This window comes from Sminthopsis crassicaudata, chromosome 3 (genome assembly GCF_048593235.1).
Source record: "Sminthopsis crassicaudata isolate SCR6 chromosome 3, ASM4859323v1, whole genome shotgun sequence".
Taxonomy (NCBI): Eukaryota; Metazoa; Chordata; class Mammalia; order Dasyuromorphia; family Dasyuridae; genus Sminthopsis; species Sminthopsis crassicaudata.
In genome coordinates, this window is record NC_133619.1 from 9223827 (window position 1) to 9239729 (window position 15903).

At 49.8% G+C, this 15903-nt stretch overlaps 2 protein-coding genes across 15 annotated transcripts in view; one reads left to right on the forward strand and one right to left on the reverse strand.

The window, feature by feature from the left end:
- The window catches only part of PPP1R7 (protein phosphatase 1 regulatory subunit 7), a 20674-nt gene extending 17252 nt beyond the window's left edge, over positions 1-3422 (reverse strand). For 3 of the 13 annotated variants that reach the window (XM_074297983.1, XM_074297978.1, XM_074297976.1), the window contains exons 1-3: positions 3064-3398; positions 1572-1791; positions 116-238 (exon numbers count right to left, since the gene is read on the reverse strand). In XM_074297983.1, the coding sequence (XP_074154084.1) occupies positions 116-238; positions 1572-1626 (178 nt within the window). In that variant the 5' untranslated portion in view covers positions 1627-1791; positions 3064-3398. Of the gene's footprint in view, positions 1-115; positions 239-1205; positions 1287-1571; positions 1990-3063 lie in introns of those variants that run through there. The other 10 variants (XM_074297971.1, XM_074297982.1, XM_074297981.1 and 7 more) reach the window with 7 other exon arrangements.
- Positions 3422-15903, forward strand: part of PASK (PAS domain containing serine/threonine kinase) — a 62985-nt gene continuing 50503 nt past the window's right edge. For both annotated transcript variants that reach the window (XM_074297967.1, XM_074297968.1), the window contains exon 1: positions 3422-3697. The gene's annotated coding sequence lies outside the window, so the exon portion shown is untranslated. The remainder of the gene's footprint in view (positions 3698-15903) is intronic.

Below are 15903 nucleotides of genomic sequence, written 5' to 3' on the forward strand. Positions count from 1 at the left end.
TTCGATCCGAATCAGGCAGCGCCGGCAGCGGCCCGGGTGGGGGAGGGGGAACCGCGAGGGGGCCGGCCTCCCGCAGCCCTCCCGGACACCGCGGCTCTCGGTGGCCAGCACGTACCTTCTGGGTTGTCGAGGTTCAGATCGTCTCTCAGACTTTGCTGACTCAGTTCTGAGACCAGGCCTTCTCTATGTTTCTTTCCCTCTTCATCACCTGATTCTTCAGACTCAACTCTTCTGTCGACTGAACAAAAGCAACGCGTGCGATCAGGGACGGCGCAGGGGGCGCTCCTGCCGCCCGGGCGGGCTGCGGCCACAAGGGGGGCAGGCCGGCCGCCCTCCGGGGGCTCCAGCTCTGCTTATGGCCTAAGCCCGGCTCTGGCGGCCCCCTGGGGGCCGCCACGGGCTCGTGAAAACGCTCTCCTGGAGGCCGAGGAAGCCCCAAGACTCGCGGCTGCCCGCGCGCCCCTGACCCGGCCTCGCTCAGGCGGCGCTGGCTCTCTGGGGGGCGCGTACTCGGAGCCCACGGCCAGGGGCTGATCAGCGAGCCCGGCCACAGGGCGGCCCCTCCCCCAGGGCACAGCCCCGGCCTGGCAGGGAAGGGGCTCGGGGGGCGCTCTTCTCCCTGCCGGACCCCTAGCCTGGGGCCGAAGTGCACCGCCGGCGCCCTCACTGCTGTGGACTCAACTCACCACGCGCCCACCGCGCGCCCGGCACTGAGGGACAAGGACACAAACCCGCCCGACCTGTTGCCGAGGAGATGTTCTGTGCCCAGAGCAGAAAACGTGCCAAAACCACAAAGGGGGCAGCAAGGAACTGGGGGGGGGAGAAGTGGGGGACAAGCTCCGAGCTCCAGGGGGCAGAGTCCGGTCCCGCCCCTTGTACCCCGGGAACGCCTGGCCCTGCCGGGGCACCGATGCCCGCCCCCCCCCCCCCCTTCCTCTCCCACAGCCGTCACTCCACGGTGCTGGCCCCGGGTCGCCTCACGGCCCCGCGGCCTCCTTAGGAGGGGGGAGGGGGCTGGGCGCACCCCAGGCTTCCGTCCTCCCCTCTCCCAGTGCGGGCGCCCCCTCCCCCAATGAAAAGGGGAGGCTGCCCTCCTGAGCCTTTTCCTCAGCGATCCACGAAGCACCTACTGTGTGCTTCTCCCCGCCCCCCAGCCTCATTTCCCCTTCTGGCTCCTAGCCGCTGCCCCCAGTCCTTCACTCAACTGATCACCCCTGGTTCCGAAGGGTCCTCCGGCCGGGCCCTCCAGCTTCCGGGCCTCCTGGGGGCTGCCTTGGTTTCCCCTTCTGTAACATGGTGGGCGAGGCCGGCTGTCTCCGACACCCGTCTCCGCGCGCCTGCCCCCTGCCTCAGTTTCCCCGTCTGTACCGCGGGCGGTTCTCCCGGCCGCCCTCCCCCGCCCCGCGCAGCGCGCTCCGGGATGCCTCAGTTTCTCCATCCCTAAGGGGGTCGGGGCGCTGGGCCTAGGCCTGGACGAGCCAGGGCGGGCTCGACTCACGCGCGCCGAGAGGGAGGTAGGGACCCGCCCCGCCCCCGCCGCCCGAGCCGCCTCCCCCGCAGGGGCCGCTCACCCTCCATCATCTCCTGCGGCGGCTGCTGCAGCCCCGCGCCGCCCCCCGACGCCATGTTGGTGGCTCTTCCCTTTTCCGGAAGCTGTCGCCACAGCTTCTCAGCCAATCAGGTAGCCGGATTCGGTCTCCAGCAGGCCAATCAGCTCGGCGGCTGCCGAAGCCCCGGAGCGGTGTCCGGTGCGCATGTGCGGCGCTTAGAGCCGCTTGGGAATTGTAGTTCCTAGGGGAAAAGTTGTGACAGCTGGATGGGGGAGGAGGGGTGCAGGGAGGGTGGGAAAGGGGATGGGAGGGAGGAATGGAAGAGGAGGGAAGTAGAGAAAAGAAGAAGGAAAAGAAAAAAAAAAAGGGAAAGAAGGGGTGAAATGGGAGGAAGAGGGCCAGTGAATGCGAAAGGGCTGGGAACTGCGCTCAGAGGAGGAGGAGGGGGAGGAGGAGGAGGATCAGGAGGAGGAGGAGGAGGAGGAGAGGAGGAGGAGGAGAAGGAGGAGGAGGAGGAGGAGAGAAGGAGGAGGAGGAGAAGGAGGACGAGGACGAGGAGGACGACGAGGACGAGGAGGAGGAGGAGGAGGAGGAAGAGGAGGAAGAGGAGGAAGAGGAGGAGGAGGAGGAGCTCGTGCAGAGATCGGGAGGCTCCCTCTGGCGCCCCACGCCCCTCGTCTCTCCTGCTCAGTCCCTGCTAAAGTTAGCTACCGCTCCTCCTCCGCTCCAACTCTTCCGCCTTCGTCTTTCCTTTCCTTCCTTCCTTCTTTCTTCTCTCCTAACTTTCTTTTTCCTTCCTCCTCCTTTTCCTACTTCTTCCTCTTCCTCCTCCTTCTTCCTCTTCTCTTCTTCCTTCTCCTCCTCTTCCTAATTTTCTTCTTCCCCTCCTTTTCTTTTTCTTCCTCTTCTTCCTTTTCTTTCTTTCCTTCTTCCTTCTTTCTCTCCCTCCTCCTCCCCCCCCTTCCCCTCCCCCTCCTCCCCCTCCTTCCTCCTCCCCTTTCCTTTCAGAGCCCAGCATAGAGTAGGCGCTTCATTGAAGTGAATAAAATGGAACTGACTGTTTTCTGGCTATTTTCTCCATGACCTGCCCCCCCCCCCCCCCCGCGATGACTCTGCCACTGCCCTGCACTTCCCGGCTCCGGCCCCTGCCTGGGACGCCCCCGGATCCCAAGCCCGGCTGGGCCCCCGCGAGGCTCCGGCTCCGCTGACACCTGTGCTCGGCAGTCCGGGATCCGCGGGGGGGGCCGCCTCGGCCTTTCTTAGTGCCCCGGGACTTGCACGGAGGAGGGGCCTGGTGGAACCCTCTCCGGGTGGCCTTGGCCGAGTCCCCGTCCGGGGCGGGGGGACGGGGCGCGTCTCCGGGCGCCTCCGAGATGCCCGGGCTCCCGCGTCCGGAGGGAGCCGAGCCTCCTGGGGTCGGAGAGCGCAGTGGCGAGACCCTCCCTGCGCCTCGGGTTAACAGAAGCCCGTTCCCGCCTCCCGCGAGCGGGGCGTGGGTGCCGGGGGCGCTTACCTTCGCTCGGCTTGCTCGGGCCGGGGCCTCGGGGAACGGCGGCTCAGCCGGCGAGGCGGAGAACCACCCGGGACTGCGAGGGGGCGCGGACTGAACTCTGCTGCGGACGGGGCGAACGGGGAGGGCTGCGTGGAGGAGGTGGTACCTCCGCGGCGCCTGGGCGGACGACGCGGACCCAGCACGCCGAGGGCACGGAGCGCAGCCTGGCCGGATGCACCGAGGCCTCCTTCTACCCGCAGAACAGTTGCGCGGCTGCCCCGGGATCTCGTCCCGGGCAGCCTGGGCCAGCGCAGCGCAGAGAGCAGCCCCCGCCCGTTGAACTGCTCCGGAGAGCGTCCTCATGTTGGCCCCCGCCGGCTCCCGTAGCCCGCTCCCCTTGCGTCCCTAGCAACCGTTAGTGCGCGCTTCTTCCTTTCTCCGCAGTCCTCGAGTTCGGTCCTCTGGGCGACGCGATTGGCGGGCCTCCTCTGTCGGTCTCCGCCGGGCTCCGAATCCCGGCCTGTGATTGGCCCGCGGGCTGAGAAGGCGCGAAGTGGCCCGCCTCCTGGGGAGTCCAGAGCTTCGAGTCTTTAGTCGGTGGTTCGCAGCCGTCTTGTCCGCGTCTGTCGCCGCCGCCTCCGGCCCCGGCCCTCAGGTAGGCCTCGGTTCCGGGCCCCGGGGCGGCCTTCAAGCCAGGGAGCGGCGGGGGCCGCGTCGGGGTGTCCCCGGAACCCCTCATGCGCTCGGGGCCTCCGGGCTGGACGTGAGCGCCTCCGGCCCGAGCTGGGGGGGGGGACTGAGATGGGGGGAGGGCGGGGAAGGGGGGAGGGGGCGAGGGTGTGTCTGAGAGCTCTCGCCCAGGTACGGCCCTCAATGTAGAGGGAAACTGAGGCACGAGGAGTCTCACACAAGGCACCAGGCATGCGCACACTCCCACACACCCTTAGGGGGAGCGTCCCCTCAGCCGGAACGGGCCCTCTCCAGCCTCAGTGTCCTCGCCTGTAAAATGGGGACAAACATCTCCCCGGTATCGGCCGTTCTCCTCCCCTTCCCCCTCCCCCTCCTTCCCTCCCTTAGGATTCAATGGAAGCTGGGGTTGTGGAACCCCGAAAGTGTGTGTGGGTATATGTGTGTGTGTGGGTATATGTGTGTGGTGGGGGTGAGTGTGTGTGTGTCTGTGAGGTGTTTGTGTGTGTCTGTGAGGTGTTTGTGTGTGTCTGTGTGTGTGTGTGTGTGTGAGTGTGAGAGTGTGTGTGTCTGTGAGTGTGTATGTGTGTGTGTCTGTGAGGTGTTTGTGTGTGTCTGTGTGTGTGTGAGTGTGTGTGTATCTGTGTGTGTGAGTGTGTGTGTATGTGTGTGTGTCTGTGAGGTGTTTGTGTGTGTGTGTGTATATGTGTGTGCCGTGCGTGTATGTGTCTGTGAGGTGTTTGTGTGTGTATGTGTGTGTGAGTGTGTGTGTGTATGTATGTGTGTGCCGTGCGTGAGTGTGTGTGTGTCTGTGAGGTGTTTGTGTGTGTCTGTGTGTGTGTCTGTGAGGTGTTTGTGTGTGTGTGTGTATATGTGTGTGCCGTGCGTGTATGTGTCTGTGAGGTGTTTGTGTGTGTATGTGTGTGTGTATGTATGTGTGTGCCGTGCGTGAGTGTGTGTGTGTCTGTGTGTGTGTCTGTGAGGTGTTTGTGTGTGTCTGTGTGTGTGTGAGTGTGAGAGTGTGTGTGTCTGTGAGGTGTTTGTGTGTGTGTGTGTGTATATATGTGTGTGCTGTGCGTGAGTGTGTGTGTGTGTATGTGTGTGTGTCTGTGAGGTGTTTGTGTGTGTGTGTGTGTATATGTGTGTGCCGTGCGTGTATGTGTCTGTGAGGTGTTTGTGTGTGTGAGTGTGTGTGTGTATGTATGTGTGTGCCGTGCGTGAGTGTGTGTGTGTCTGTGAGGTGTCTGTGTGTGTGTCTGTGAGGTGTTTGTGTGTGTCTGTGTGTGTGTGTGAGTGCGTGTGTATCTGTGTGTGAGTGTGAGTGTGTGTGTGTATGTGTGTGTCTGTGAGGTGTTTGTGTGTGTCTGTGTGTGTGTGTAAGTGTGTGTGTATCTGTGTGTGAGTGTGAGTGTGTGTGTGTATGTGTGTGTGTCTGTGAGGTGTTTGTGTGTGTGTGTGTGTGTATATGTGTGTGCCGTGCGTGTGTGTGTCTGTGAGGTGTTTGTGTGTGTATGTGTGTGTGTGTGTGTATGTATGTGTGTGCCGTGCGTGAGTGTGTGTGTGTCTGTGTGTGTGTCTGTGAGGTGTTTGTGTGTGTCTGTGTGTGTGTGAGTGTGAGAGTGTGTGTGTCTGTGAGGTGTTTGTGTGTGTGTGTATGTGTGTGTGTCTGTGAGGTGTTTGTGTGTGTGTGTGTGTATATATGTGTGTGCCGTGCGTGAGTGTGTGTGTGTGTCTGTGTGTGTGTATGTGAGGTGTTTGTGTGTGTGTGTGTGTGTGTGTGTCTGTGTGTGTGTGAGTGTGAGAGTGTGTGTGTCTGTGAGGTGTTTGTGTGTGTCTGTGAGGTGTTTGTGTGTGTCTGTGTGTGTGTGTGTGTGCCGTGCGTGTGTGTGTCTGTGAGGTGTTTGTGTGTGTCTCTGTGTGTGTGTGTGCCGTGCGTGTGTGTGTCTGTGAGGTGTTTGTGTGTGTATGTGTGTGTGAGTGTGTGTATATGTATGTGTGTGCCGTGCGTGAGTGTGTGTGTGTGTCTGTGAGGTGTTTGTGTGTGTCTGTGTGTGCCGTGTGTGTGAGTGCGTGTGTGTGAGTGTGAGAGTGTGTGTGTCTGTGTGTGAGTGAGAGTGTGTGTGTCTGTGAGGTGTCTGTGAGGTGTTTGTGTGTGTCTGTGAGGTGTTTGTGTGTGTCTGTGAGGTGTTTGTGTGTGTCTGTGTGTGCCGTGTGTGTGAGTGTGAGTGTGTGTGTGTGTGTGTCCAGGTGCCAGTGTCTGAGTCTGTGTGGGGGATTGTGTGTGTGGATCTCTGGGTGTGTGCGGCTGACAGGTGTGAGCACGCCATGTGGTCCGGGGGTCCCCGAGACCCCCCCTCACACTGAGCCAGGAGAGCCCCTTCGTGGAGCTGCAGGAGGGGGGGGAGAAGCTGCGCCTCCTGGGACCAGGGACCAGGTGCCCACCTTGGTCCCACATCCTTAAAAAGCGGGCGCTTCTCTGGGGTGCCGGAGCCCGGGCTGTGCTGTGGCGAGCCCGCGGGCGCTGGTCCGAGGGGCCCGTGCCCAGTCAGGGGAGCCCTCGGAGCCCTCCTGGCCGCCTCGGACCAGGGGGATGATAAGTATCAGGGAGGGAGGAACAGGGGAGCCTGGGGGAGCCCGGCACTTGCGGGCTTTCTGGCCCAGAGCCGTGGGAAGTGTGGCGGGCCCGGCTCTCCGGGCGTAGTCGGGGAAGCTGGGAGGCGGCCCTGTGGAAGTGCGACCTCTCCGGAGGGACACTTGCAGCTCCCTCTTCCTGAGCAGCAGCAGCCGCTTCTCCACCTTTAGCTGGATTACTGCCAGCAGTTTTCTTTTTAACAAGTCCTCTCCTAACTCTCGCTCTTTCCCACCCCCCTCACCATGGAGAAGGTAAGAACTATGATACTCTTCGTGCTGATGAACTCAAGTAAGAAGTACTTAGGCATCTTCTCCTGTCCGAAGAACCACGCGCTTCCTCAGCCCACCCCAAAGTGCGCCCCCTCCTTTCCGCCGGTTTCTGAGGGAGGATTAGCGCTTTTCCTCCTGATTCCTTTGGAATTACCTGGATCTTTGGACCAGGAGAGTAGCTTTGTTTTTCACAACCGGCCGTTACTGTTCCTTGTTCTGGTGCGGTTCACTGCCTCAGTCCCCAGAAGTCCTTCCCAGGTTTTTCTGAAACCTTTCCTGCTTGTCAGAGAACAAAACTGCTGCATCCCAATGACACGCTACGCCTTGTTCAGCCATTCCCTCCCTGATAGGTGTCTCCTCAGGTTTCACTTCTTTGCCATTAGAACTATAAGTACTTTTCTTCAGTTGGGTCCTTTTCCTATTTCAGGTATTCTCTTAGTAGCAGAGGCAGAGGCAGAGGCAGAGGCAGAGGCAGAGGCTATGCATTTTTTTCCTGAGGCTGGGGTTAAGTGACTTGCCCAGGGTCACACAGCCAGGAAGTGGTCAAGTGTCTGAGGCCAGATTTGAACTTGGCTCCTCCTGACTTCAGGGCGGGTGCTCTGTCCACTGTGAGACTTGCTGCCCCAGCTGTGCCCTTTGGGCATCGTTCCAAGTTGTCCCCAGAATGCTCGGACTGGTCCACAATTCCACCAATAATGCACTAGTGTCCCTATTTTTCCACAACCTGCCCACTCCCACTGCCTCACAACATTATTTTCCTTTTCTTTCATATTAGCCAAAATGATATGGGAGTGAGGTAGTGCCTCAGACTTGTTTCATTTCTCTAATTATAAGTGATTAAAGCACTTTGTCATGTGACTATGAATAACTTTGATTTTTTTCCCCAAAAATTGTTTATGCCTTTTGACCAGTTCCCTTACACATTGGAGAAATGCAACTTCTATCAGAGAAATTTGCTGTGAAATTTCCTGTTTCCTGCTTTCCTTCCAATTGTGGCTGTTTGGGATTAGCTCATGAAAAATCTTTTAAATTTAATGTAATCAAAAATTTCTATTTTACCTCCCGTGCTCTTCTTTACCTCTAGTTTGTTCATAAATTCTTTTCAAAGCCATAGATCTGATAGGTAAAAATTTCCACTTTGCTTTTGATCTGTCTGAAACACGTACCCTTTGGAGTTTATCTCCGTGTAAAGTGGAGGATGTTGGTCTTTGCTTAGTTCCCGCTCGATGGCTTTCGAGATTTCCTACCAGTTGTTGTTTAATAGTGAGTCTTGTTCCAAAAGTTTCTATCTTTGGACATATCTATAGTGGGTAACTGTGGTCATTCACTTCTGGACATTGTATGCCTAATTTGTTCCATAGATTAACCTGTTTTTTTATGTAGTACTGCTGGGGTTTATGATGGGCTCGGCACCGAATGATGGTCATGGGAATGTGTGGGATGGATGCTAGACCCCTTCCCCAAACTAACTAATGAGAGACATCTTCAGGTACAAAGAGAAAGCATTTATTTATTAGTCCCTGCAGGGAGATGCTTAAGCATACTCGGGAGACATCTCAGCTCAGCTCCTTGAACTGACAGACTGAAGCAGAACATCCTCTTAAATAGTAAAAGACCCAAATCTTCTCATTGTATAAACTAAAATAAACCAATGGTCACCGGTGTCCCCTTCCTGTCACTGACTTTGGATCTGACCTTTAGAGATCTCTAGGCCTTGAGATCATGTAACTTCCTGCATCCTGGGGCCTAAGGACAGATCATCAGGCTCTAAAGACTTCTGAGAATAGGGATCACATGACTTAGGCCTAAAAAGAAAGTTTCAGCCAGTGTAAGTGCCAGGAGGGCATGTTACAAACGCCAGTCCTTCCCATTCATAAGAATTCACCATTATTAGGTTCTTACTAAGTGCTAAGTTGGTACTTAACAATTCTCTAGTTCACACATTTGGTTCTGCCTTTAAGGGGAGTTTACCCCTTTGAACTTCTGAGGAGGAGTTTACATATGAAAAGGAGTTTACACAACCTTTAAAAGGAGCAAGTTCATTGGTTGAAGAATTTTTTCCCAGAAGCCCCTGAGTTATTCCACACCCATTCTCTGGGAGGATAAAAGAAGACAACATTGAGCAAGGAGTGAGTCTACTCTAGGACAGAGTCGGGCTGGCTCTCTGGAGGAAGAAGAGTCTAGTCTGGGATTGAGTTGAGATAGAAAATCTACTCCCAGAGAGTGATCGGCAGTTTCTGGAGACAACAGGACTTTACATTTTGGCGCCCACAACGTGGGCCTGAGGACTGTTGCTTATTCTGACAATGACTGATTCTGAGCCCTTCAGAGGAGCTAGTCCGGACCTTGACATTTTGGCGCCTGAACAGGGACCCTCAGACCGACAAGATCCTGATTCCAGTGGAAAAGCCTCTCTGACCCAGAAGCATAACAAGGAAACTTTGTTAAACTTTGTTAAAGAGCTAAAGTAGAATTTCAGTGAAATGGGGCAAACACCTTCTGTTCAAGGAAAATGTTTGGAGAGCATCATCAAGGTTATGAAAAGCCAAGGATTGATTATAATTTTGGAGGAGATTACTGAACTTTTAAAAACTGTGCAGGTCATATGTCCTTGTTTTTCTCTGGAAGAAGAATTGGATCCAGATGAGTGGAAATTAGTAGGAGAGCAATTAGGTGAGCACTACAATTCCAAACCAAACTCAATTTCCAAAGATACACTTCATACCTACAATTTAATCCAATTGGCTTTAAAAATTGTTATTCTAAAGGAAAAGAAAAAGGAGCAAAATGGGGAGTTGTCAACTAAACTAGGTGAAAAGGATGAACCAGATAACAATGAAGTTAAGTACAATTCTGAGCAATAGAAGCACCTCCCATCTCCTCCCTCAATTAACTGTTCAGGGGTGGAGCAAGAAGGAGGAGGGGAAGAGGCAGAAACACAAACAATCGCCTATGAAGCAACCTAAGCCTATGACAAGATTAGAAAAAGCATTGATTAAGGCTAAGAGAAGGACAGGATATAAATGATTTTACACATGCATATCCTGTGATCAAAGGGATTGACTCTGTAGGTCAAAAAAGGAGAAAATATACACCTTTAGATTTGAATAAAATTAAAGATTTGAAAAAAGGTTGTACCCTTTATGGGGCTACATCGGCTTATGTTAAAATGTTACTAGATGGCTTTACTTATGAAGTCCTAACCCCGAATGATTGGAAATCCATAGCAAGGACATGTCTAGAACCTGGACAAAACTTATTGTGGCTTGCGGAGTTTCATGAATTATGTAAGATCCAAGTTAGATGCAACATAGAAACAGGAGTTAACATACAATTCACTTTTGAGCAATTAGCTGGTGAAGGTCAGTATGGAGAGAATTCAGAACAGATTAATTATCCCATGACAATATATGAGCAAATTGCTAAGGCTTTAATAAAAGCTTGGGGTGTCCTCCCTGGACAGAAAGATCGCGGAGAGGCTTTCACTAAAATACAGTAAGGTCCCAATGAACCTTTGCAGATTTTGTGGGACGTTTGCAAACTGCTGTCAAAAGAACTATTGGAGAAAATGCAGCTGCAGAAATAATGACCAAACATCTGGCTAAGGAAAATGCCAATGAGATTTGCAAAAGAATTATATGGGGATTAGACAAAGATGCTCCTTTAGAGGAGATCATAAGACGTTGTGCTACAGTGGGAACAAATGCTTTTTACACCCGGACAATAATGAATATGGAAAGACAGGGTCCCTCTTGGCAAGGGACTTCTAGACAAATTTGTCGATGTTTCCAATGTGGAAAAATTGGACATCTAAGTGCTCAGTGTAGATATGGAGATAGAATGAGAAGACAGGGTGGGAGAACAAGACCCAATACCCCATGTTCAAAATGCAACAGAGGACTCCATTGGGCATTAGAGTGTAGACTAATTCAGGGAAACAGGATGAGGGGCCCAGGTCCAGGGCCCCAGGCAAAAAAGACTTAGGGCATGATTGCAACTGAGGTTACACCCAAAGACGTGATCTATCAGCCGAAAAGCAATCACATGGAAGAAAAGGATTACCTGATCAGTCAGCCAAAAGGCAATCAGATGGAAAAAAGGGATTGAAATTAGGAAAAATAAAGTTGTATGCAGTAGAGACTACTGAGATATTCCCTGGAGAAGTGAAATCTGTTCCTGTTCAGCCTATGGATCCTTTGCCTCCAGGCACAGTAGGCTTGACCATTTCACCTTCTGAGAGTGCCTACAAAACAGTGTCCATCCATACACTGATGTGGGAAACTGGAGAACGTGTAGCTAACAATCCAGTCCCTAACAGATAGACAATGTGTGATTTATCAACCAGGAGAAGTAGTAGCATCAGGCTTATTGTTACGTACCCCTAATAAGCAACCTGGTGATACCATGGCTATTCTCTCTGGTAGATTTATTTAGGGAAGAGTTTATAGATAAAAGAAAGGGATGCAATAGACACTGGGAATGATAAATATGAAGTAGAGTGGGAGAGCATAAAAAAGGGTTTGGATTTTATAACGTGGATTTCAGACTGGACCACCTCCCTAAAGTGGGCACCATGGAGCTAAACTGATCTCTATTAGAACCTTCTGCCTGCTGGCCTCAGGGATCAGTTCTTTGGTTTCTTGATCCAAAACACCCTTCAGGACCTCATCAGTAGCAGATTATTGTGATGATTACTGCTTTGTAGTATAGTGTAAAGGGCTGAAACTCTTGAGTTAATGCACTGAGGTCAGACAATCCAACACTTAAGGCTAATTAATGATTGGACAATACTCTATAAGAATATGCTTGGAAAATGGCCCTTCCCACTATTCTGTGCTGGTTCAATAGTTTGGTGTATACAGAGAATTGTAGGAGGGACTGAGGGTGGAGTAAGACTTCTACTGATAAAGACCTAGAATAAAGACTTTTGCTTATCCTGACTCCAGCTAATTCTAAGGTATTCAGGGTGCTAACACACTCATCACAGTACAGTTTGATATCTGTTACTGCTAGGTTACTTTGCTACACTTTTCATTGATTCCCTTTGTATTTTTGACTTTTGTTCCTCCAGATAAATCTTTTTATATTTTTTTCCTAGCACCATAAAATAATTTTTTGGCAATTTGATTGAATAAGTAAATTAATTTAAGTAGAATTGTAACTCTTATTACACTGATTCTTTCTACCCATCAATGAATATTTCTCTAATTGTTTAGATATATATTAGTATGAAATGTATCTTTGTAATTGTATTTATATAATTCCCAGGTTTGTCTTGACAGATATACTCCCAAGTATTTTATACTGTTTGTAGTTATTTCAAATGGAAATAACTCTTTCTGGTGGGTTTTGCAGAAAATATGTGGAAATGCTGATTTTATGTGGATTTTATATTCTGTAACTTTGCTAATTAAGTTGTTCATTGTTTCAACTAGCTTTTTAGTTGATTATCTAGGATTCTCTGCATGTCTCATCATTACCTTCAGAGAGTTATAGTTTTGTTTTCTCATTGCTTATTCTTATTCAATTTCTTTTTATTGCATTGCTGTAGTTAGTCTTTCTCATAGCATATTGAATACTAATAATGATAATAGGCATCCTTGCTTCAGCCCTTGTAATGTTCTGGTTGTCTCTCAATTGTGATCCCAGAGAAGGATTACCTTGTAATCCTAACAAGCCCTGATCTTATTAAAAAGGCCTCACATTTATCTCCATTACAGATAATGTTTGTTCTTGGTTTTAATTTGATACTTCTTATCATTTAAAGAAAAGTTCCATTTGTTCTTAGCTGTAAGAAACAAAATATCTTACCAAGAACCCCACAGATTTCACTGATGAATGCAGGAAAGATTTATTTTACATCCTTGCTAGAATGGATGCCTAGATGAATAGATATACCTATCTATTTGGAGTTTTCAAAACTCCAAAGGGAGCATTTTATTCCCTATCCTGAAGCACAAGTCCTTTCCCGATTCCCCACCCCTTATTACATAGCCAGAGTCTCTGCCCTCAAAAAGCTTATATTCTAGAAGAGGGGAAAGGTAATAGAGGAAGGCTAAGGGCAAAGAATAAAATATTCTTTTCAAATCACCATCTTTGATTATTAAAGTCCGTCCCTGCCCCCAAGGAGTTTTTATTCTTTTGGGAGATCAGGCTCTCGTGGGTTTCAATTTTCTTATTTAAATTTAATTTCTCCAGTTTGGTTTTCATTACCGGAAACCAAAATGCCCATCCATTTTTCACATTAGCCCCTGGATTTCCAAATAGGTTTGAATCCGATGAATTCCCAGTTCACTGAAACATATTTATTCCCATATGTAGAATTTTTTCCCCTTGCTTTGGAAAAAACAAAAAAACAACAAACAAGTAACTGTTTTCCTCATTACCCTTTCTCAACTTGAAAAAGAAAAAGAAGAAAAAAAGAAGAAAACCCTTATCACAAATATGTATGGTCAAGTCAAGCAAATTCCCTTAATGGCCATGTTGAAAAATATGTCTCATTTTGCATTTTAAGTCTGTCATCTCTTCTGTTAGGAGGTAGTTAACATTCTTCATCTTCAGTCTGTCTTTGATGTTTATCATTGCATCGATCAGCATTCTATAGTTTTTCCAAATTGTTTTTCTTTATAATGTTGTTGTCATATAAATTTGTTCGGGGCACTCACTTCACTCTGTCAGTTCATACAGCTCTCCTCAATTTTCTCTGAAATTGTTCATTTTTGTAATTCCTTATGATTCCTTATATTTTCTGAACAACTTTCATGACCTTTTGTGATATATATCATGGTGCAAGGCTTTAAATTTCTGTAATTCTGAAATAATTCACTTTCTTAATTGGGAAAAAGACTTTTAGGCCTACTGGAAAGAAAAAAAATTCCTCAAGCATTTTCAGGTGAATGGTTTATGTAGTTTGATAGAACAGAAAGCATTTATTCGGTCCTTATAAGGAGAGGTCCAAGCACACTAGTTGAGCAGCCCAGTGTGGTCTGTGGCCATGGGCCGGAAACAGGGAATGGGTTATAGCACAAGGCTTGAGTTCATTGGATTGAAAAGGAAGTAACTATTGACCAAAGGTCAGCAATGCTGTCTCCTTCCTGTGGGTCACAGCCTCTGAGAAATCTTCTGGTCCCATTCAGGTCCTGCTCTTTATTTCTTACCCTTGAAGATTTCTTACACTAGTCCTGATTCCCTCCTTCCACCAGGACATCTAGGCCTTCAGACTGGTCCCACTCTCTTCAATACCGACTGTATCCACCTAGATTTATCGTTTAGAACCAACACACACATCAGGATGAGGCAGAGTGCTATGGCGGGCTGACCTAGGGGAGGCAGGCAGCCATGGGGTGGCCCATGGGTAGATTTTGTGGGGAGGATTTGGCTCCAGGGACATAACTGGGATTTCTGGGATTTGACAGCCAGGGGAAGTAGACTTTAGCCCTTGCTTTGTGAACTTGCCAGGCTTGAAAAAAACTCGCTGGGTGTAGAGTTGTAGTCTCTTCATCTTTGTGTTTCTGGATTATTTGATTGGGAATTTTGGTAATTAATCTAAAATTTAGGATTAGAAACTGTATACTATTTGCACAAAGGCAAAGTCATTTTTGATAATGTATCAAAGATTCTACTGCTTAGCAAAGTTCCTACTTAACAGTTAAGTTGTAAATTATCAGTAAACTCATCCCTTCATTGGGACCTATGTAACTCAAACAAATTATTTCTCAGGAATAATAATCTTACTCACAAAATAGTTTTAAAAACAGTTTAACTTACAACTTAAGAGGAATTCCAGAAAGACTCCATTTTTTATGTTTAACTTTCTTTGATTGACATCCACTTTCTTTGTTCTCTTTTACCTCCTCTCAGTTCAGAGCTGCATATTCTCAGGTCTCCAGGCTTTTAAAGTGCAAACTTGATTCATATAAGGATGTAGCCAGGTTTTAAAAATAGCTAAGTGCTTTTCTATTTTACCTAAAATTCCCAAACTCTTAAATCTGTTAATAGAGTCAGTGCAAAGAGATTATATTTATGTATCCCCTTAGTGAGCTTTGATTAGAGCTCTTTTAAAACTGCTTTTACTATCATATCTCAAATAAAAAATTTCGCTAAATTGAGTATATTTCCTTTCTTTTTCTTTTACCCCTTTGTCCATGTGTCCCTGTTGGAATGGGGGAAGGGAGAAGAGAAAGAGAAAGAGAAAGAGTTCTCTACTCTGTGCACTATTCTCCTTTTAGAGGCCTTAATTTAGTTGAATTTGCTTCTAGATTACTTTACACACACACACACACACACACACACACACACACACACACACACACACTTCACTTACCAACATTGGCACTATATGTTGGTCACAACTAAAATCCCATATAAAGTTGTCAGTTATGAAACAAAGGCAATAAAGTGAATGTGGAGCCGACCTCTTGGCCTGGATCCCTAAAACTAGGGTAGGGGACACCCCCATCTAGCAGCCATCCAGAGTGCTGCTGCTCTGTGCCATTTATCAGGACTTCCTTCTGGCTTCCTGGGCATCACCCTTCCCTTGGATCACCAAGCCTTGACTATCCCAGGGTCCCTTCAGCCTAAGGACAGCCCTAGGGTACTGGATTATGCGCCTACAAGTGACCTGGCCCTTGGGCTTCTTCTTGGGAGACTTCTGCTTCTGTTTCTATCTGAGAGCTCTGCCTTGGGCCTCTCTACCTTTCAGGGAGGGAGGCTGGGAGTCCGATCTCCAGGACAGTCAGAGAAAACCCAACCTGGTGCCCTGCCCTGCATCAGAACCCCAGCCCTCTCTCTGGGAAGTCACAGATCCCAGACGAGCCCCCCTACACTGTGTGGGTGGGTGCTTGACCTCCTTCCCCATAGTGACTCATCAGAGGCCTTTTCAGATAGAAACAGGAAGCATTTCCTCAGTCCTTGCAAGGACAGATCCAAGCCCACCAGCTGAGCAGCCCAGCCTGGCGTGTGGCCCCAGAACAGAAAGGGAATTATATCGCAAAAGACTTGGGTTCCCAGGATGGACTGAAAAGGAAGTGACCATTGACCACTGCCTGCTTCCTGTGGGTCACGTCACTTCCTTAGCTTAGGCCTGGGTCTTACAGCCTCTGAGGAATCCTCCCCTGGTCCCTCTCCCATTCTTGCCAGAAGTGGGTGGATGTCCTGCTGAAGTCCTAAGTGGACCCCAGGGCCCAGAAGCTCTGAGATACTTCTTAGCTTCTAGCCAAGCGCAGGCCCCTCCCTCCCTCAGTCTGGCTTCTGCGTTTTCTTCTTGGTATGTTC